At 41.3% G+C, this 22,281-nt stretch overlaps 2 protein-coding genes across 8 annotated transcripts in view; one reads left to right on the forward strand and one right to left on the reverse strand.

Moving 5' to 3' along the window:
• The window catches only part of LOC111859078 (epithelial membrane protein 3-like), a 234,295-nt gene that overhangs the window by 19,749 nt on the left and 192,265 nt on the right, over positions 1-22,281 (forward strand). The gene's annotated exons all lie outside the window — the stretch shown is intronic.
• Positions 680-15,815, reverse strand: LOC111859063 (putative oxidoreductase YteT). 7 transcript variants are annotated; one of them, XM_023841407.2, is made up of 15 exons: positions 15,797-15,815; positions 14,469-14,526; positions 13,069-13,208; positions 12,681-12,765; positions 12,281-12,354; positions 11,611-11,670; positions 10,927-11,034; positions 10,677-10,733; positions 8,212-8,342; positions 7,717-7,771; positions 7,458-7,550; positions 4,865-4,999; positions 4,667-4,768; positions 3,474-3,635; positions 680-3,340 (listed from the first exon to the last, which is right to left on the reverse strand). In XM_023841407.2, exons 3-15 carry the CDS (start codon positions 13,159-13,161, stop codon positions 3,155-3,157), a joined length of 1,341 nt encoding a protein of 446 aa, XP_023697175.2. In that variant the 5' UTR covers positions 13,162-13,208; positions 14,469-14,526; positions 15,797-15,815; the 3' UTR covers positions 680-3,154. The 7 variants fall into 7 exon arrangements, with proteins under 7 accessions (XP_023697175.2, XP_023697174.2, XP_023697173.2 ...); XM_023841406.2 differs by lacking the exon at positions 15,797-15,815 and adding an exon at positions 14,666-14,721; XM_023841405.2 differs by lacking the exon at positions 15,797-15,815 and having other exon boundaries at positions 14,469-14,708.

Raw genomic sequence — 22,281 nt, forward strand, 5'->3', positions numbered from 1 at the left:
GCTTCCCCGGGGGTCACTATGGTTACCCTTCTCCTTCAAGCCGGAGCATAAATGAGGGGGTGTTCAGCTCCATATGGATGTCACTTTTTGTAGCAGTCCTTATATGGAACGTCGTCTTCACTTTCATTCGCCTCTCGTCCTCCAAGCATGATGCCCGGTTCAGTTGTTCCATCAGCTCCTCCTCAGTAACAGCCTGATCCTCTCGCACCCCCCTCATATCCAGCTTCATAGACTCATTCAAGAACCCCTGTATACACTGACCATCAAGAATTTTTTTTGGATTACAGCAACACCATACTCTTCCTTCGCTTCCTCTTCTGTGGAGGTCAGAAGTCAGTCTTTGAGTTCTGTGGTTCCAAAGAGGACATTTTGGGCAGTGTCTTTAGGCTCTTGGGTGATGTTGATGAGTTGGTGATAGAGCTCAGAGGGACTTCCCACTTTGAAGTGGCTTTTCAACGCTGTCGAAGTAGGAGATAATGAGGTTACTTTTAGATTCCAGCATGTTCCACTGGGGCAGTCCAAGGCTTATCACTCTAATGACAGCCTCGATTACTTCAGAGTAGAGTTTAGATTCTCTGCCCGAGGCCGAGCCCAGACTTGACCCGACCCGACCCGTGGGCCGGGTCGGGCCGATATTTCCTGCCACTATCTTCGGGCCGGGCCGGGCTGGGCGGGGCCATGATCAAGCATTTGTGTGTGTTTTTTTTTTTTTAAATCATTACTTAATTAGCCTAATTGGGTGGAGAGCTATGCCATAATTATAAATGTAGCTCCCTCCCGTAAGACACGAGCACAAGAGTCCTTTGCATTTAACTGAGCCGACGGTTTATTCGAAAGACAGTGGCTTCGTTATTATCACCATCATGGCAGACGTGAGAACTAAATACAGATACGGAAACACAAAATCAAGCACATTTACTTACAATATTAGCTAACAAACATTGAAATTCAAATGAAATATAAACATAAATAACAATAAAGACAGCTTAGAGAATTCATATACAGTTAACACGAACCTCAGTTAGCATTTACATGGCTAAATACAACAAACTTAACTAAAACTTAATTAACACATACCTCGTTGGCTGCTTACGGAAGGATTTAACCTTTTTCTTAACCCTTTACTTAAAGTTCAATGCCGAGCACACAAACTGGTTCCAGCAGCAAGCGAACTGGGTAAGTGAAAACGTGCTTTTCTTCTAAACGTGTCTCAATAATTGCGGACATCAGAACAACAGTTCCGCTATTACCTATTTTGTTTAAAAATATTCTAAAACTTATCATATTTATTAAATATGCCATCCAAAGTTAATTACTTGTTCATTTTCTGTGTTTATCATTGTTCACGTTTTTTTTTCATTCGGATCTATTTGCGATCCATTCTGAATAAACAAACAATGCAGTTTACATGCTTCGTCCTTGTTGCATTTTTCATTAAGATAAATCTAAACTAATTTCTGTAGTTCAAACAACTTAGAATTGTAGTTGAGAACGTCTGTTACAACGGCTCACGTATTAAAAAAAAGGGCTCATAATTACAGTTAATGTGTCGGACCGGGTCGGGCTCGGACACAAGGTGCACGGGCTCGGGTAGGATCGGGTTTAATTTTTTGGGCCCGATCTAAGCTCTACTTCAGAGTGAGTAGCCCTTCCTTGTGCTTCCCATCATCTGATGGGGCAGGTTGCTATAACTCGATTCTTCCTTCTGACCACCTTAACCGATCTTCAGCAATCTATCACTGATGCTCTCTCAGATCTTCTAGTAATAATCTCCTTGCTGTTCCACGTGCCAGAGTTTCCACCATAAGTGGCAGGCCCTACAGTGCCATGGCCACTAAACTATGGAACTCTCTTCCACAATCTTACCCTTCCACAATACTTTTTTCTTCTCCCCCTGTAAACCAACCATGGGTTTGTGAAAGGCACTATATAAATGTAACCTATTATTATTGTAACTTAGATCAATCATATTGCTTCATAAACCCAACTCGCACCTTATATTCGATATTCAGTTTTCCGGCTGAAATATCCCTCTGTAAGGGGCAGTAATTTTACTGATCTGTTGGTATTTATTTTACTACATGCTTCTATCTACACTATGAACATGATACTATTTGTTCACTATCCTCCAGGTCCAGTCGCCATAAAGTAGGAGTGTAAGGTTATGTTTGTGTGCACATGGGAATTATAGGTCTTTTGAGACAGAAAGGGCAGGACTGCACAGGAAAAGGAGCAGAATAATTAAATCTCCCAAATGTCTAGGTTCCAGAGTAAATTAACATGTTGAAGGGCCTGGCCCGACCAGCAGGTGGTGCTGGTGCAAAACCTGTGATTAGTAAAGTGATTTCACTGTGGGGCACTGGCAGACCATGCCTCACAACTGTACATCGCTTCGGATAAAAGATCCTACTAAGGAAATAAATCAGAAACCCTAATGTTGAGCCTGGCAGCGGGCTGAAGACAAGCTGAAGAAGAATTTCACCTTTCGGCATGACAATGACCTCAAGCATACATCCAAATCAACAGAAGAATGGCTTCACCGGAAGAAACTTAAAACTTTGGAATGGCCCAGTCAGAACCCAGACCTAAATCCAATTGAAAATCTGTAGGGTGACCTGTGACCTCGCAATATGACAGATTTGGAGCGCTTTTGCAAGGAAGAATGGGAAAATATTGGCAAGTCAGGATGTGGCATGCCGATAGACTCCTACCCAAAAAGACTCAATGCTGTAATTGATTCAAAAAGTGCTTCAATAAAGTATTAGTTTAAGGATGTGCACACTTATACAACCAGCTTATTGTATATTGTATATTATATATATATATATATATATATATATATATATATATATATAAAATTAGAAATAAAAACGTAATTTAAAAACGTCACAGTACAATATTAATTTCTCTTCAAAGTAACTGGACAGTTGAGTATTACAGACAATACTGTAGAAACTCTAATGTGACTAGAATGAAGCATTGTTTAATTTACAGTTGCTAAAAGTTTAAAACTTAAAATTGTTTAAGTTACAGTTGCTAATTCTAGAATTAGAATTAGTACTTCGATTTTTGAAGTTAAGCCCGCCTTCTAACAGTAGCAGTGTTATTCTATGTAGGCCAATCAAAGGCCCAAAGTATTTCTCCAGCCCTCCCCCTAAACATTTTCAGGGCTTTGGGAATGGGGTTGTTTCATCACTTCCTGCTTTGGCCCTTGATCTTCCTGGTCCATTCCACAGAATATCACCCGATGTTCCCGCCGAGACTGCTCCGCCTCAAACACCAGCCTGTGACTGGCCAGGGTCTCCTCAGGTCCCGACCGGATCAGGGATGAATCATTGTTCTTTCATACATGCCAAAGACCACAAACAGCAGTGAATTACATTGAATCACACCAAGGCTAGACTCTTCAATTTGACCCGATTATTAGGATGATTCTTGACATTGATTCATTTAAAATTCACAGGGTTCCTCACCGCCACAGCAGAGACAAAGGCATCCACCAGGTGGTAGTCAGCCACGCCGTGACCATGTGAGGCGAAGTTTCCAAGCACTTGTATGTCTACCGTATGCTCTGTCCTCGTCTGCGTGAGGAAGTCAAACACCGAGAGCCTATGACCATCGTAGGACAGCTCACCCTGAAATGAAAGACATACCAGACTGATTATCCCACAAGGGGACAGAGAAGATACAAGCCCAGCATCTCCACAGAGGACCAGAGCTAAGCAGGCTCTTCAGGTGGCCTGTACTTGGACTGATCATGATGGTTTAGTGGTTAGCTCTGTAGCCTCTAACCTCCAGTTCTGTGGTCCCAAATCCTGCCTTGGGCTCTCTGTGTGGAGGGCATGTTGCATGTTATCATGTTAATACAAGTTTTCCTTTTCCAGAAAATTAGCATAAGTGAAGCTAACTGTAATGTGTGAGTATACGGCCTGCTGTGGACTGATATCTTATCCCTCCCCCCCCATAACTTTGTAAAGAAGCTGTTTTCATTGTAAACATTGCTGGAGACCACAGCTTATTCATCAACACAAAGCCGCAAACGTAAATCCTAGTGGTGAAACAGAGAGACACTGCTTATACTTCATTAAACCCACTTAAAACCACTAGATTGCACTAGAACCCAAGAATTCATGCGAAAACAATTTCTAACGTGCATTTATAAAAACAGAACTGAGTAAATACTGGAAATCCTGTCATGACTCTGGCCTGACATCAGCAGGGTTTGAGGTATTCCCCATTACGATAGCAGCTCTTGCTTGAATCACACCAAAAATGGGTTTCTCGCCAATGCCCAGACACAACTTCCCAGTTTGCACTTGTTCCCTTGCCTTCCACACAAAGACATTCATACCAACCCGACTTTCTGGGATGCTACATCAGAACAAGTCTATTAAAGGTGGCACTTCACTCCAAGCAATCATTCGATCAACCATTCAATCATTCAATCAATCAACTAACCAATCAAAGTTTTGCCATATATACAGTTATACTTAGTATACTATGCAGTGACACGCTATGTTGCCAAGTTACAAAACTGTGAAAGAAGGGATGTAAGTATAAAGAGACAAAATATTAAACAACAAACATTTAAAAATAATAATAAATATCCATAAATAACGTGGAATTTGCAGTACAGTGACAGGTGGTAGTGGGGGGAGGGGACTACCTTGCTCCCGTGGATGGTGGTCTTGCGCCTGCAGACTTCCTCTGTAAACGCCACCATGGTGAAGGCAGCAGTGAGACCTCCGGCAAACTCCATGTTCACAACCTGGTTAGGTGTGAAAAAAGTTAATGCTTCGCCGGCTGCCAACATGGAAAACGACGGTATTACCGGCCTGCAGGTTTCACCAAGGGTCTTCCTCACCTGATTGGTGCAGACGTCGTTGTCGCAGCTGTAGACGCAGCGGCCGTAAGGACCCCGACGCAGAGCCTCCGTCACAGTCTCAATGTCGGGAACTGAGCTGGGGCACAGCACCGAGACCGGCCAGCGGACGTGCCCCTGCCAGGAGACCAACGCTATTACATTAGCAGGGGTAGAATTACTTTGTTCGGGGGGCACAACAATGTTTGCCTTTTATCCCCTCAAATATAGGAGGGCACTAAGGCATTTTCCCGTAGGTTCGGAGGGCACCAAGGCAATCAAGAATTACTGGCCAGGGCACTGAGGCAAAAAGGAATATAGCCGGACGCATGAAATATTTAGCATTCTGACATTTTCAAGGGCAATAAATGCATTAGCATCCTGTGAAATAGTGTTAGACTAGCTATTGAAAAAAAGATGCTGTTGCCTTCATTCACCTACTCAGTAATGACGAAATGTTTTATGAAAAAAAAACAGAACCAGCTATTGTCAGTGATAAAAACTTTAATTTAATGAACATTTTTTTAACTGAGACATTGAACACTAACATGACTAACAGAACTTCAAAATAATGCATGAGTGACCATATTCAAGCCAACTAACACTCGCCAACTGTCCCGAGCCACTCAAACACTGTCGCAAGCCACTCGCTAACTGTCGCGCCCAGTGCCGCGAGCCACTACGAACTGTCCCGCCCAATGCCGCGAGCCACTACGAACTGTCCCGCAACACTTCCGCGAGCCACAGCAGCTGCAGGACAGTACAGTTTAACTCCTTCTCCGTTTTCACTAAAATTCAATGTACATCTGGTATCAATTATTTCAATCTTCTATGAATTATTACAGTCTATTATAAATTATTACAACGTCAAGTAATGACAGATAATTTCCATAACAATAGATGCGGTATGACTGGGAAAGACATGCATAACCAGCGAAATTACCTAAAAAATGTGGTTATTTTCTGGGTCTTAGAAGCAGCGGCCGTCATCTCAGCCTGCTTTCTTTTTTTCTCCCGATCTTTCGTAGGCATTTTAATTGGAACTTTGTGGCCTTATAACAGGTCCTTAACATGTATTTGTCGAAGTAAATCGATGATTGTTCACGTGCCAAAAATACCCCCAATACAGCCTCACTTTCAAAAGAACTTCTAAACCTTCTCACCCTCCCTATTCTATGAACATGTTGCTATTAGTTTCGGAGGGAGGTAAGCATCGGCTAGAATAGCCGCTCTGAATAATTTTACCATGGAGGCGTGGCTAACGTAAAATTATGGGATGCGCCTATCAACCCAGATATCATGGACATGGCGACAGAGAAGTAAAAAATGGAAGAACTTGTTCTTGATTTCATGTTTATTGACTTTATTATGATCTAAACATATACAATAGGGCACAAAGGCAACTGAGGAAGAGGGCACTGCAAGTATCTGCCGGCAAGAACTTGTAAATATTCAGGGTAGCACGGCAAATTGCTAAGCCACGGCGGCTTTTGCCGTCGATGCCGTCGATAAATTCGATCTCTGCATTAGCTTACCGCTTCAACTAGAGCACATAACTGAGCCTAGAATTTCACACCTGCCTACATTTAACTTTCAGCAGGATATGACAGCCAGTCCCCCTAAGGCATTTTTCTCAACCCGGTCCTCACAAACCCCCAGACAGTCTACATCTTCACTCCCTCCCAGCTCCCAACACACCGGTACCAGATATTCTGTGTTATTGCAGGTGTGCTAGGAGGTATCTGGGAATGTGAACTGACAGTTTCCAACTAGGCCAGCTGTGATCTATTCACACAAGCTTCATGTTTCTGCAGCTGCAACCTTCAAATCACGATCGCGTGTGTTTTCATATTACATTGTCTATCCTACCTAAAACAAATGCGAGTATCTATAGACTCAGATATGCAGTCCTCAGGATCAGCTGATCCTCACCACAACCGTATATCATATAGGCAGCTGGAAGATGTATTTTCCTGGCAAATTTACAGGACACCAGAGTGAAACCAATGATGAAATTCATTAGCAAACTGATAGCTAAAATATATACTTAGGTCAATAAGCATTGAGGTAAAAGGGCACGTTTTCTAAAAATTTGCATTATTGAGCAAAATAAAAAATTAATCCCATAAGTAGGACACAATCAACAAAGCACACAGGTCAGATAATGAGCTGTAGAACATAGCAAATGTACCTCACCCAACCTACCTCACCCAACGTACCTCACCCAACGTACCTCACCCAACGTAGCTCACCCAGGGGCCATCCATTAACTAAGCTCCTTTGAGCCCTTTGTTGTTCAAAATTTGTCACGACGTTGGACAAGTTGGTGTCCACATCTTTTTGGCCGTGTAAGATACCTACCTTCTCCATGTAGCCCAGTCTCCTTCCCTGTGCATCCCCACTGTTCTCTCAGTACCTTTCTAGCTCTCTGTGCTGTTAGCTTGACCATTGACTAAAAAGTTAGCAATGTGTATCATTGTGATTATAGAGTAACGACTAACTTTAACAAATTGTAACGTTGAAACCACTGTTATTCTGTCATGGGCTAACAAAAATAGAGGAACGAGGGAGGCAAAATGAAATAATTCCATATAACCTTTTTAACTCTATCCAGATAGATCTTGCACGCAGAATATGGACAGGATGCTTCAACAGGACAGTCCAAACAGCGGTCACCAGCTCCAGAAGGCTAGCAAAGACAGGAAAGACTAACTCAAACGTGATTATCTTAAAGGCCAGCAATCCTAGGATAGGTTTCTGATCTTAAAAGTAGAAGAGGACATGCTCTGCCAAGAATATATGTTTCAGTGTAAAACAGGCTGTAGGTCTTGTACTCTGTATCATTGTGTACGAACCTTATTGTCTTTGGTGAAGTGGCAGAGAGATCCAAACGATGACACCTTGACACACCTTAGAAGACAGACTCATTAACATGCGGCTTGCACAACCAATCAAATCACCGGTGCTCGGCGTTCTGGACTATGTTTCAACCTAGTCCTGTTTAGCTTCTGCTTTTCCTGGAGATACTCAGCTGCTAAATAATCGCAGTTTGTGGCTCAGTGGGCTAAGCCTGTGTGCTTGTAATCATAAGGTTGTCGGTTCAAGCCCAGCCTCAGCACGTCTGCAGGTCCTTGAGCAAGGCCCTTAACCGCCAGCTCCCTGGACGCTGCTATGGGTCGCTGCCCTTCGCGGAGGACTTACTCTACAAAGAGCAAGTTGAGGGAGGTGTAAAAAAGACAATTTCCCCAAGGGGATCAATAAAGTATCGATTATTATCATTATGGTAGCTGGGCTCTGGACTACGGTGGTTGGGGGGGGGCACATGATACTGCAGGAGCAGCAGAGCATACCTGCGGCCCCCAGCCCAGTGGTGGATGAGGTCAATATCATGGCAGGACTTTGCAAGGAGGGCGAAGGAGCTTCTGGCTTCGTTCCGCCAGTTCCCTCTAACAAAGGAGTGGGCAAAATGGTAGAATCCAACCTGCAGGGTCACAGAAAGAGCCAAAAGTGATCAAGGGACAGCCATGTGAAGACCCTGAGCGAAGTGTTTGTACCACAGCATGTATTGAGTGGGTTGTTTTTTTTTTTCCCCAAACGCTTCTGAAAGCTTTTCATAGAGCCATTCATAGGCATAAGATGGCAAATCAATTTGAGTAATAACAACAAGGACCTCCAGAAGAGGCAAGCTGTCAGTCGGTGCTGCATCTCCCCAGGTTTTATGCTCCTTTCATGTACTAAGAGTTACCACTCAGGGGCCTGTTTCACAAAGCAGGATTACTTGCTTAGCCAGATAACTTGCCAGATTTAGCCCCTTGGGACCGGCGATCCCGCCGGCGGGATCTGACAGAAATTTCGCAAAACCGTTTAAATAACTCCGCGAGTTTTTGTCATATACACATTTTAAAAATACTCTCAGAAACCTTGGACGGTCTACTTTTCAAATATATATAGGTAGAAACTAAATATATTTTTACAGCTTCGTGATACGAATTGAAAGAACAAGAGTGACTGACTTAAGCGTCTGCGTCTCGAAGCGGCTCTGATCGCCCACCCACTTGCAAATCGCGCTATTCGCATGATAATAACATGATAATCCGACAGTTAGTATTGGGTAAAGAAATATGTGAATACGCCCATTGTGACCGAAATAAACAAGAGCACATGTCTGGGTAGTGTTTACACTGATCGGCTACAATATAGCACACGGATACGTCTCTGCCGCTGAAGCTTTGCGCCAGTGTTGCCACTTTCAGCAGCGAAGCTCATACCTGTGTTCATAGCTCAGTGGGCTAAGCCTGTGTGCCTGTAATCACGTGGTCGCCGATTCAAACGCAGCGTATTTAGAACGTGAATAGCGATCTTCCGCTGAGAGCGGTCCTACACGCTCCCGACGCAAGTAAAACAAAGAAAGGTGACACGATTTGCTTTTTTGCCTATTTAACCTAATTTTAAAAACTTTAATACTTCTGAAAATGGAAGTTTTGAAAAGAAGACAGATAACGGATTTAGTCAGTGTTTTTTTCATGATTCTACATAATGATTTCAGCGAGATATAAACTGAAATACGCGAGAAAGATACGCGGTCGATGATGCCCTCGTCCCCAGAGCGTCAATAATAGTCACTGCATCATATTTATCGCTTTCTATATTTATATAGTAACAGTTTTTCATTTTTCATTCCATCTATTAATAAACTGTGAAAGGGATTTTATTGTTGCTACTTTTCTTGCGTTTCAAACTGCCTTTCCAAAGTGATGGGTGTGGGGTGCAGTGACATTCCAGACTGATGGGCCATTGACAGTATGCAAACTACTACAGGTGTGAGGACACCTATCTCATCAATATTCATTGTGAAGACCACTGACTTTGAGAAAAAGAGTGTCACTCCAAAGTTCTAAAACTTTAGTAATCAAACTACATAAAATTTCAGAATGTCACTTTCACCTATGTGTAGCCAACCCCTGTGTCTATAAGCTTCAGAGCTCAAAAGTCTTACCTAGAAATGTCTATAATGTGATTTTTTACAATTTCTCAGCATGTCTGAAAATAGGTTTTTGAAAAGTATATGTTTAAAGTTGATTTTAACAAAAAATAGAATAATAACATTCTAAGAGGTCTCAGATTATTGGTGCTGAGTTTGTGCTGAATAAAAGCAAATGTATCACTTTGGGATAAATGTTTTTTAGATAGGTGAAATATTTTAAAATGTCAAGGCATGTCAGACTACCTCGAAAGTGGAAAAAAGGCCTCAGGCCCCAGGGGGTTAGGGTAGTCTGGACTGAATGTAAGTTGATGAAAATAAGGTCTATTTAGCCCAGACTACCTTAAATCTGGAAAGTTATCTGGCTAAGCAAGTAATCCTGCTTTGTGAAACAGGCCCCAGGTTAAGTACCGTCTCTCACTGCATGGCTAGATAATATTATAAGGTTTTTCATTTTCTCTTCAGAGGTGGCATGGTGGCGCAGTGGTTTGCACAGTTGCCTCACACTTGTGGGATCAGTGTGTAGAGAGTCTCCACCATGGCTCCATGTGTGGAGTTCACATGTTCTCCCTGTGTTGTCATGGGGTTTCCTGTGGGAACTCTGCTTTACCCAAAAACATGCTGAGGTTAACTGGAGTTACAGGTATGACCGTGTGAGTGTGTCCTACAATGGATTAGTGCCCTATCCTGGGTTATTCCCTGCTTTGCACCTGTATCTCCGGACAAGCAGTTACCAAAAAATCACTCTGCCAAACCTGGGATTTGAACCGGCAACTTTCCAATGACAGCTGAACCACACATTTTGAAATCTTAGAAAAGATGGTTCTGACCTACCGGTTCTAAATGCTGAATGTGGACCAGATCCCCAATGGCACCACTGTCGATAAGCTCCTGAAAAAGCACATTTTCCAGTGTGGTCAGCATTAACCACAAATATGGAGATCTTAACATTTGTGCTTGATCTAATGTATAAAACAACAAACCTGTGCTTTGCTCTGAGAACACACCAAGCACCTGAAACGGAACCTTAAAAAATGTTCCATCCAGAACACTTTTAAAGAAACAGCATGAGCAAGAGACTGACTTTTATCTTGTGAATTGTAGGATCATATCGGAGTACATGGCACACGGTGAGCATCACATGGTTCTCAATGCAGGCAGCTACAATCTCACTGCAGTCCCTGGAGGTGACCTAAAGCAGAACACCGATACAAAGATCCATGACGCACACACAAAGACATACAGAGGAAAGGGAAACTACGTCACGCAGCATACGAACCGTGCATATCTATGCACAGAAATTCTGTTTTTTACTTAAACACTCATGTATTCACCCACTCAAACATCACTCAAAATACTCAAAGAAAACAAGATAAATTACAAAGAATGAGCAATTCATCCCATCTTAATGGTTTCTATACCATTAAAAATATATTTTTTCTTTGTTCTAATCTGAAATAGCCTAGTTTCCACTTGTGACATCATCAGTTACCTGCCAGACCTCCCCTCCGTGACATTTGCTCTAGATTAGGTGTTTACTGTTTGTAACTCATCATTAGACGGCAATACTTTAAGATAGTGTTTCCCAATCCGGTCCTTGGGGGCAGACAGTCCACGTTTTTGCTCCCTCCCAGCTCTCTGCCAAACAATCCACATTTATGCTTGTGAACTGCCTGCAGGTCCCAAAGGAGCAAATGGGGAAACACTGGTTTAAGAGAACAGAGTATGGAATCCATCAATGATTTGGAGGCAGAGACCCAACACTCACAGCCATGGGTTTCTCCAGCAGGATGTGGTAACCTTGTCTTGCTAGTTCCACGGCCGGCTCCTGCAGAACAGAATTACACTCACTCATAGAGTGGCACCACGATCCAGGGATTCCCCCTGTACTGCATTTGTGCTGACGGCCTTGGGAGCCAGGAAATCCTCTGGAAAGGGTGGATCCTCACTCAGGCCCCATAATTACACAGCCTCTGCCCTGCATTTCATGCATTCAGGGCCAGTCAAAATTAATGATTATAACTCAATATATTTGCCCAACAGTTGATGACTGGTGTTGAAAACTGAGGTCTTTCATACCGTCAGACTGAAACAATGAGAATCATGACGACCCATGACAATTCTATACAATGTTGATGCCTGAAACACGGCTTTTAAAGCCTTGATTCCACAGTAAATATTATACTATAATTAAAGCAGTCGTCTATGCTCCATGTAAAGGACCCCCCCCCCCCACCCCCCAAGACAAAATGCATCATCCCTCTTCCAAATGCTTATTCAGTTGTGGTGAACTTGGAGACTGTCCGAGGCAGCAGAGGACAAACCGGGATGGAGACCGAGGAGAGAAAACATTTGAAGCCCTATCCTTGGAGGCTTAGGGCAACGGTGCTGCCCACTGAACCACTGTGCCAACCAGAATGCCATTCTCCTGAGTTTACCTTGTGCAGCCGGTCTGGGGTACAGATAAACACTGCATCCGCAAACTTCTCCCTCTGCGCAACACCGTGCCAGTCTGGTAAGGCAAGGCAAGTTCATTTATATAGAACAATTCAGACGCAAGGCAATTCAGAGTGCTTTATAAAGGCAGAAGAACACTTTTAAATAAAAGACATTAAAATCACATTTATGGATGGATGGATGGATAGATAGACAGATAGATAGATTTTAATAATCCCAGAGGTAAATTCAAGACAAAAATAAAATGGAAAAGATAATAACAATAATAATAAAATTTAATTTAAAGAAGATGAATGAAGATGGAAGATGAAGAGGGAAAAGGAAATCACTTCAGAACACAAAAGTGGCACAAAATGAAAAAGGATGCCACTGACTCCGTACCGTCAAACACATGTTGGTCAGCAATGCCGTGCAGTTCCTGCAGCTTCTTACAAGCAAACACGTTTGGATCCGCCACACCAACCACCTGGCAAATCAGGTTTTCATAGGCATTTCAATAATCAGAATAAAATGAAATGTGTGACTCTGGGTTTTACTCTGAATTTACTCAATCAAATGAAACTAAAAATATGACACATTTATGACACAACTCTCAAATATGCAAAGTCCAAAAATCCCACTGCGAAATTTCCCATTTACATACCACAGCAGTTTATGTAGCGATTCTGCATCATGACTTTATAAGCTCTAGTTCTGGTCCGATTTGAGTCATTCTTTATGTCTAGCAACACCAGCATAAACAAACTAAGCCAAACAAACTTAGTCATACCTTCACGCGAAGTGGATGCAGCAGAGCGAATTCTGAGTATGTTTGTCCACGGCTCCCTGCACCAACCACGATGACTTTTACTTGTGTTGGCATATCAGAAGTCAGTGATGGGAATCTGATGGAGCCTTTAAGCGCGGCAGCTGTGCGGGAGGGGATAGTAAAGTACGTCCATTTTCCAAACATTTATCCAGTGCAGCGTCACAAAGGGGTCCTGAAATATATTCTTGGAAGCACTGGGCACAAAGCATGGGAATATGCAGGATAGCATGCCTGCCACCTACAGGAAAACACACAGTACAGCACCTAACTGCTGAATGCCTTTGGAATGGGAGAAAATGGAACAATCCAGAGACAACCCATGAAACACCAGAAGAACATACAAATGCCACAGCAAATGGAGCGGGATTGGGAAAGGAACCCCCAACCAGGGGTACCCACTGAGCCACCACCCCTAAAGCAAATTCATACAGACTTCATCAACTTTTCAGTGACTTAAAGCACATCCAGGTGCTTCAGTGCTGATTCTGCTACATTAGTAAATAACCAGTTTCATACATTAATGTAATCTTGAAAGGATCAATATGGAACAAGCCCATATAATAAATAACATGAAAACTGTGTACAAGCAGAAAACTGGATAGTTTTCAAATGGCAAAACTGATTCTTGAATAGCAATTGTGGGACCATTGTGATTTCCGCTCGTGTCATAAAATAGAGTCCTATGACGTAGCCTTCATGTAGGCAGTTTATGAAAACAAAATGAAAAAATTGATAATTCAGTACAATTTGTGTATAAACGTGGCTGTTGATTCCTATTTTGTAGATAACTAAGTTTTCAGTGTTTAAAATACAAACATGGAATTTAGAATATTGGAACGCTCCTTTCCCCACCTTATTACATAGCTATCCTGTATCCTATCATTTATTCAGATCTTGTTATCTGACCCTAATTCAGCTCTGTCATAGACAAAGTTTATACGGCGCCCTAAGCAATACTGCTAACATGCTATACCGGCTAACGAGATACACACGCAAACTAACACAATAGACAACCAAAACACCTGTCTAGTTAAGATATAATAAAATAAAATAGGCTGTTTCCAAATATGTCTTTGCTGGATAACCATTTGCACGCAGAAAAATTTACTTTGATCAACTCGGAACGGAGCTGAGCCGGGGCACAGATCACGTGCATCCATACTCTCGTGAGACTTCGTTCTTCCGTTTTCAAATAAGGTTTTTCATATGTCTTGCTACCCCAGTTACACAATGTTAAACTGCTCTGCAAAGAAATACAATCGATTACTAAATAAAGTGTACCATAGAAATGTGGTGTTTATAAAAAGGATTCCGAGCGTCTGCGGCGTTTGGCTGGTTCCGTTGTTATTAATATTACTTACGCTTCTTTTCTTTTCGCGTCTCAGCCTTCCTTCCAGATAAGGTACTTCAGATTGCAACCTGCAGCGGATCAGGAGAAACGCGAGAGTTTGTCGAGGAAAACCCAAGACTTCGGACTGAAAATGGCGCTAGAGGAGATTCGTCTGATTTTGTTAGCATATAATACTTAATACTTGTTTTTTGCACCCATACCACTGACCAGAACAAACAACACTCCGTTCGGGCTGTCAAAGGTGTTTCAGGGAGGAGTGGCCCTTCACCGCGAGTGATCGTCTATCCAGTTTTTTATTGTTACATGTATATTGTACAATAAAATTTCTGCCGACCTGCTTCCTAAAGACCGTAAATATAATGTGAAATAAGCACGAAAACAGCCAATTTGACTGCAACGACTCCCAGCATTTAAATTTATATATGCTTCATTCCATGGGGGTCGCCGCCATTAAATCTAAGGGGTACGTGTGTCCCCCCCACATTCAAAATGCTTCTGACACGCCTGCTTCATTCACATAAAAAGACAAATAGAGAACAGAATAAAACATCCAGATGATTTGAGTATGTAATACAATTATATGCGTATATATAAGCTTGTATTAGATTCACACACTCAGCAGTCCAGTCGATAGTAGGCCTACGTCATCGTGCACCTGGGTTTCCACAGTTAAGCTAGACAATGCAAGTCTTTGCTGTCGTAATTAGAGAAAAAGCAAATTCATCTTGAAATAAACCTTTCTAGTTGTGTAATACACAGGGGAAGGAAAATAGGAATTCCTGTTTTGTCACAGATCACACAAGTGTATAAACAATATATTAATTGTTTATTATGTTTGGCTTTTTCCATTTATTTTATACGTAATGCAGTCAGACATCCTGTGTAACTAGACGCTGTAGGAAAAACAACAGTGTACTCTCAGCACGCCCCGTCACCCCTACACTAGGGAAGAGTATCTGTGTCCTTTCATGTGCCATATCACTAGTGACACTGCATGCTTATTTTGGTGCAGTTTCAAAATGAAATAAGCACCAGATCATCATCACAAGTGATTGCTCTAAGACTACACGGGAAGCTTGGTTTCCCCCATAAAATTACCAGAACAATTTCATTAGTCAAGGTATCTATGTATATAATTTATATTTGCGACTAAAAGTGTAATATATCTTATTAAACTACAGCGCTGATAGTTGTATGGGAATTGCTTTCGACCACATATATGTTAATTTTCCCTTTGAAACCAGTGTAAATAAAAATGCCTATTGATATATATGCATATATAAGTGTACGGAAGATTTTGGCACGCTTTTTCTAAATGGAGAATAAATTAAAGCTTACATGGTTAATATGCTTCATTGACGTATTTCCGGTGCTTCATTTAGGCAACGTTGATTGGACAGATCAGATATTTTAGACGCACTTGGAACCCATTCTTCTCTGTGTTTGGGAGACATCTCGACAAGACATGATAAATAAGTAACATTAATGTACAGGACTGACAAGTTCCACATGTGATTGGAGGTTTTGGCTCCTAGCATTCATTCATTCTGTCACATACAAAGACATACTGTCTTCGTTGAAACCCAGAGTGACAGTTTATAATTTTATGTAATCTTTCACCATTGACATTTACAAATATTATGAATAAAGTTATCAAGTTTATGAGTTAGATCATTTGTTTAATTTTCAGTGAAAGTTTGCAGTGATTTTCTTAGTAGACTAGTTTTGTAGTTAGCTCACTAACAGAACTGTCTGTATGTTCAAAATCATCATGTCTCTTAAGAAAGAGCTGGTGTACTGGTGTAGGATAATAGATAATTTCTTACAAAAAGAAAAGAGCAGAATTTACATACAAGTAATACGCTAAAATAAGAAAAAAAATCACTTAACCTTACAAACACTACACAGAGAAGCCTGGCTTTTAAGTGTGTCTGAAATATCTGACTATCTGTCCAATCAATGTTGCCTGCTAATGACATACATCACATCATTGGAAAGGAAGTGTTTTCTGCAGTCGTCCTTTGCTTCCTCAAAATGGAATCAGGTGTAGATCTTCTCACTCATCCAATTTGTCTGCAAAGTTTGAAAAACATCCATCAAATACTTTTTGAGCTATTGCACTAAGAATAAAATGCCTGTGGCGGACCAGTCCCAAATTCTTAAGTACACAATTAAGCATCATTCAAAAACCAAATTTTAAGTCTCCTGTCTGCATCCCACTAAGAATCACCTGGTCCAGAGCTCGAAGGATACAAACTCGTACATTCACCCGTCTGTCTTCCAACAGCTTCAGCACCAGTGAACAGCAGGCACGTGCACGGGGGTGCTTGAACACCTCCCACTTTTGCTGATCTATTTAAGGGTACTGATTGGCCCTTTAATGTATGATTGAAAGGGCACCAGCCCCTCAGAAAGTTTCTGCACGGTGCTGTTAAATAGCATCCATTCATTAAAATATAATTTTTTCGTAGCACTGGGATTTAAACACAGGGGTTTCACAATGTCACTTTAGTGAAGATTATTTTAGAGCAGTAAAACACTGAAATATTGGTCAATGTGATGGCCAAACACCAGGCCACACTTAAGTAAAGTGGGTAAACGCATACACACCTTCATTTATCCTTTTATTTTAACACACATTAATTTGCAATTAACTTTATTAATTGGTTTAAAAACATTTGTTCTATTTGTAAGCGCGCAGATTTAGTTTACTGATGTATTTTTATCAATTCATTCCTATCGTTTGTTGTGATTAATGTGATTAATTCTTGTTTCTTTTACCGGTTTATTTACCTGCTGTGATCCCTGGTAGTAACCCAACAAAAGATGGTGGCCTGAGCTCAGAGCAGTTAAATGCCTGAAGATAATTGGACTGCACCACCAGTTCCTGCTGGAGAGGGGGAAATTTGTGTTCTTCTTTAGTTAAACTAGCGTTTGTTATTTCACTAGATATTTGTAATTAAAGTTTAGTCATTTTGATTTCTTCTTTAATTTTTAGTTTATCAACAAACTGGACTGCGGTGTCGTGTCTTATACAGTAGTTAGTGTTGTATTGTGTTTAGTTACCCCTATTGTTTCTATTGGTCCGATCAGCCATTATATATATACCCTTGTGTGTCATTTTCGGGGGGGGAGGGGTCAGTTATGTTTGTTTGTGCAGCCAGTTAGTTTGTTCACACTTTTGCCTGAGTTCAGTTTTGTTACTTTGACCTGTTTTATGAGCTCAGCATTTACTGCAAGAGTGTCCAGCTGCAGACGCCTGTAGAGTGGAGCTCCACCGGAAATACGTCACCTCCACAGGAAATACGTGATTTAAAGGGGCGTAAAGTGGAGCTCCACAGGAAACACGTGACATGGAATTATTTTTACATGCCTGTGTTGACCAGCGGGGCCTCCGGGTTAATGCTGTCTGTTATGAGAAAGATTAAATTACTGGCACTTGAGTGTGTTGATTGATTTTTTTTTTAAATTTAATTCTGTTTGTTGTTGCTGTCTAAATAAATTTAGCAGTTGATTGAATATAATTGTTACATGTTGATCATCATTTATACAACACATACAGGGCTGCATATAACTGGTACGCAAGTACGCATTCACCTCTAAAAGCGATACGTGCGGCAATCGATTGCTGTGACAGTGTAAATGCGTACGTATTTTATGTGCATTTGCGCTGATATGACAAGAAAATACCGTGCATTTCAACCTATATACCGCAAATGAAGTACGAATTAGCATATACAGGTTAAAATGCACAATAATTTCTTGTCATATCAGCGCAAATGCACATAAAATACGTACGCATTTGCGCTGTTCCAGCAATCGTATATAGTATATGTTTATAACAGTTAAGGCAAGACCAATATATATATTAGTAATGTGTATGGAAAGTAACATAATAGCAATTGCGTATGTATGGCATGTTTATAACTGCTCATCTTATGACCAATATATATATTCCACAAACTAGATCAGACCAGATATATATATATATATTGTATATATATATATATATATATATATAATTTCTCTAGCATATAAATGAACAAAAACATACTTTTTGAGAATTTTACAACTGAAATTCCGCTGTAACACACAGTTTGGTCACGTGTTTCCTGTGGAGCTCCACTTTACGCCCCTTAAAATCACGTATCTCCTGTGGAGGTGACGTATTTCCGGTGGAGCTCCACTCTACAGGCGTCTGCAGCTGGACCCTTCTCGTAGTATTTGTTAAATTAAATTTGGGTTGGAATAAAAAACCCTATTTTTTCTAATTATTCCTGTGACTCCTGCTTTTACACTCGGCCCCTCACAGTCGATATAAATAGACAAACATGTATAATGTCACCAAATGATTTTAAATGTTAAATATGTAAAAAACAAAGTGTTAATATGATTTTACATAAAACTGAGGATATATATGAAAAACAAGACTTCCAAGCAAAAATTTTATACAAAAAAAATGCTTGAACAGCATGTGCAAAACACTGCTTCACATTTTTCCCCTTTCCTTTAAAACATTGAGATTATCTTTAATAAATGAGATTTTGGAAGCTAAAAGGGTTTCACTTGATACAAAACAGATGAAAAAACTGGATAAGAGAGTCACAGCTGTCGGCACTTAGAGTTCTTGCGTTTTAGTGAATTTCCTAGCTTTCTGAGGATTAATGTCTTGTAACATAATGCTACATTTCACTTAAGCATGATCAAACTCTGTTTTATGTCTGTTTAATTGCTACAAACTAAAGAGACAAAAAAGATAAAGCAGAAAAATGATAAGGATAAAAATATTTACCCATTCGATATGGGTTTTGATGGTGTACAGATGGATCAAAGTAGAGTATTTAATCTTATTTTACTGCTCTGACTGTTTAAATACTAATATAAATTCTATTACTGATAGGGTTAAATAATTTTTTTTGACAAAGTACTTACATATTTTAAAAAGCAGAAGTAGTGATAAAAGCTATGTGATAAAATGTGGTAATGTGCACCGTGATCGACATTAGTCTGAGCATAATTTGCATCTATGGATCACATTTCCACTTCTGAAGTGATTACAATTGATCTGAGTTGCGTAAGCAAACCACAGAAAGGAACGATTACCAGCAGCTGCTATCTTTGCATTTAGCCTTGGGGCAGGCCCAGCCGCTAACCACTTAGCCGAAATGCTGAGTCTGCGCACACCGCCAATCGATTGAAGCACGCTTACCTTTGATCTGATTTTCTCCTGCTACCTTTTCCTGTAAAATGAATATTTCAAAATTACTTTTGCATACATAAAAAAATTAAGTTGCAAATTGAACCTTATTCAAGCAATTTTTTTTTTTATCGGGGTCTTCAGCTAGTCCAGCTAGACGATCCCAGCGAATGGCTACCAGAATGAAATTCGACTGTTGGGAAGGCAGACATATGAGTGGGATACAGGCAACAGGGAGACTTTGTAGGCATTGATCTATGCTTGGTATATGGGAAAACAATCTAAAAATGACTGCATATTTAAGGATAGGGCTCATAGTCCCTCTGATCCTAGTTTTCTTCAGCTCTCTTTAAAGCTAATAAATCCTCATTCCTATCTAAGACGAAGCCCTCTAAGCCTTTATGAAGCTGCATGGTAAATTTTAGGCTGTTTAATCATCTATCCAGGCTCTATATCAGAGCTGCTCAGTCATATTTGGTAATGTTTCTCAAGTGAATGGTTACGGAACCGTTTTCAGTGGGTAAAATTACTTCCCGTCACCATGCCGCCCCTGGTCGACAGCTATTACAGTCATCAACCCTACACTCAGCAATTTTTTTGGGTCGTGAGGCACCAGCTTCTAAGGGTGTGCTGACTTAACTAGATTTCACTTGCACCTGAGAATAAGTGAAACTGGCCTGTTGACATTCCTAGAAGTAGCTCTTTGCGTCACAGAGCAGACGCACAGTGTGCGGCACCGTCTTCGTCAGCCGATTCTGCGCTTTCTGACACGACACACTCCCCATCCATTTTACATATCTGCTTATCCTATGCAGGGTCATGTGGGTGAACGTGTATGAGGTTGATTTGGAGCCAATCCTGGAACCTACAGGCACAAGTTAGGGAATAATGCAGAACAGGGAATCAATCCATTGCTGGGTACATCACTCACGCCTACAGGCAATTCATCTTAGCATGTTTTTGGACTGTGGGAGGAAACTGCAGAACCCAGAAGACACCCCATAATAATACCAGGAGAAGAAGCAAACCCCACACAAGTACAGCCGGAGACTCAAACCCTGGTCTCCAGAGCTGTGAAAGGACCACTGTAGATACTGCAACACCGGGTGAAATTGGCTCACTGGAATTGTCACCCCCTCTGCAGCGCCAGCACACTTTGATGACCAAAGTCTTTTACTTGTACATCTTTTAAAAGAAAATGGTTATCCTCTGATTAGCTATGAACCACCCAGTGTCACTGAGATTGCACAGGTGGTGAACCAGCTGAGGGTAGGGAAGGCCGCAGGGAGCTGTGGTATCCGGGGTGAACTTCTCCAGAATGGTGGTAAGGTTGTCCTCCTAGCATTGCAGGCAGTCTTTGCTTCCATTTAGGAGACAGGCATCATCCCAACTGAATGGAAAACAGGACTTGCTGTCCCTATCTGGAAAGGGAAGGGTGATCACCTGGATTACGGCAACTACAGGGGGATATCACTGTGCCAGATGGGGTCCTGATAACAGGGCCAGATAAGGTCTTTGCTAGGGTCATCCTCAACAGGATCTGTGATCACTTGCTTACCTGCCAGCAACTGGAGCAATCTGGTTTTATGCCTAAGGCGTCTACCATTGACCGCATCCTGGCACTGAGGGTTCTCATCAAGTGCAAAAACAAATATTGGCAGGATGTCTTTCTTTGTCGATTTTAATAAAGTGTTTGACTCAGTTGATCGAGTTGCCCTGTGGGATGTCCTGAGACTTTGCATGATCAGGATGATACCGGTGAGATCAAGCCTGGCACTGCAGGGTCAAATGTCATGCAGCGTCATTGGAGCTGGTGGTTAAGCACCTTGCTTAATGGCCAACAGATTTGTGACTATTCTGCTAAGGCTGGAACTTGAGCCAGTGACCTTCCGATCACAGACACAGAGGCTTAGCCTGATGAGCCACTCACTATCCCCAAAATGGGGATGCACGAGAAAACCCAGTTGTCAAGCCTATAAGCCTAGAATCTTTTGATTCATAGTTTGACATGTTACCCATTGTGTCAGTTGATAAATCTTCACTCATTGTTAAGTGACTGATCAGACATTTCAAGCAGGGGCAGATTTTGGGCACATGAAGACATATCATATTGGGCCCTCAACCGAGACCAATCCAAATATGTTCCAGATTTGCAGTTTGTGGCCCAAGCACAGGGTCAGACCATTTATCCAGTGACTCAGGGTGCACACACATTTAAAAAGAATCATTACAATGTACTCGTAGAAATGGCAAATAAAACTTATTTTTATTAAAGTCTGGTTATTTTTTATCTTAACATTTATATGGTGTTTTATGTTACATTTGTTGATGTTGTGATCCTGGAATTTTTTTGTAAAAGCAGACAGTAAAAATAATTGCTTAAAAGGCCACCACTGGGACCTACAATTATCAGCTACATAAAAACGCTTACTGACCTTTTCATCTAATGCTGTCTAATGATTTACAAAGGCTGCTGCGGGATATAAAGGTCCGCGTCTCATGAATGAACTTTTATTGAGAATTTCCATTTTTAGTATTACCGTGTGCTGCCTGGGGTCTGTGTATTTTTCATTTCACTGGGGCTTTCCCCAGGATTATGTTGTGCTGTGCTGGATATGCTAATTTT

Source organism: Paramormyrops kingsleyae, chromosome 6, assembly GCF_048594095.1.
Source record: "Paramormyrops kingsleyae isolate MSU_618 chromosome 6, PKINGS_0.4, whole genome shotgun sequence".
Taxonomy (NCBI): domain Eukaryota; kingdom Metazoa; phylum Chordata; class Actinopteri; order Osteoglossiformes; family Mormyridae; genus Paramormyrops; species Paramormyrops kingsleyae.

What these genes read in the sequence shown, in the direction of transcription:
- LOC111859063 (XM_023841403.2), bottom strand. Translation starts at nt 14,267, where the DNA reads ATGGATGCACGTGATCTGTGCCCCGGCTCAGCTCCGTTCCGAGTTGAT. An exon ending in TGACCAACATGTGTTTGACG is followed by an intron (nt 12,355 to 12,680) that starts GTACGGAGTCAG and finishes TTGCCTTACCAG; the next exon opens with ACTGGCACGGTGTTGCGCAG. An exon ending in CTACAATTCACAAGATAAAA is followed by an intron (nt 10,734 to 10,926) that starts GTCAGTCTCTTG and finishes GTGCTTTTTCAG; the next exon opens with GAGCTTATCGACAGTGGTGC.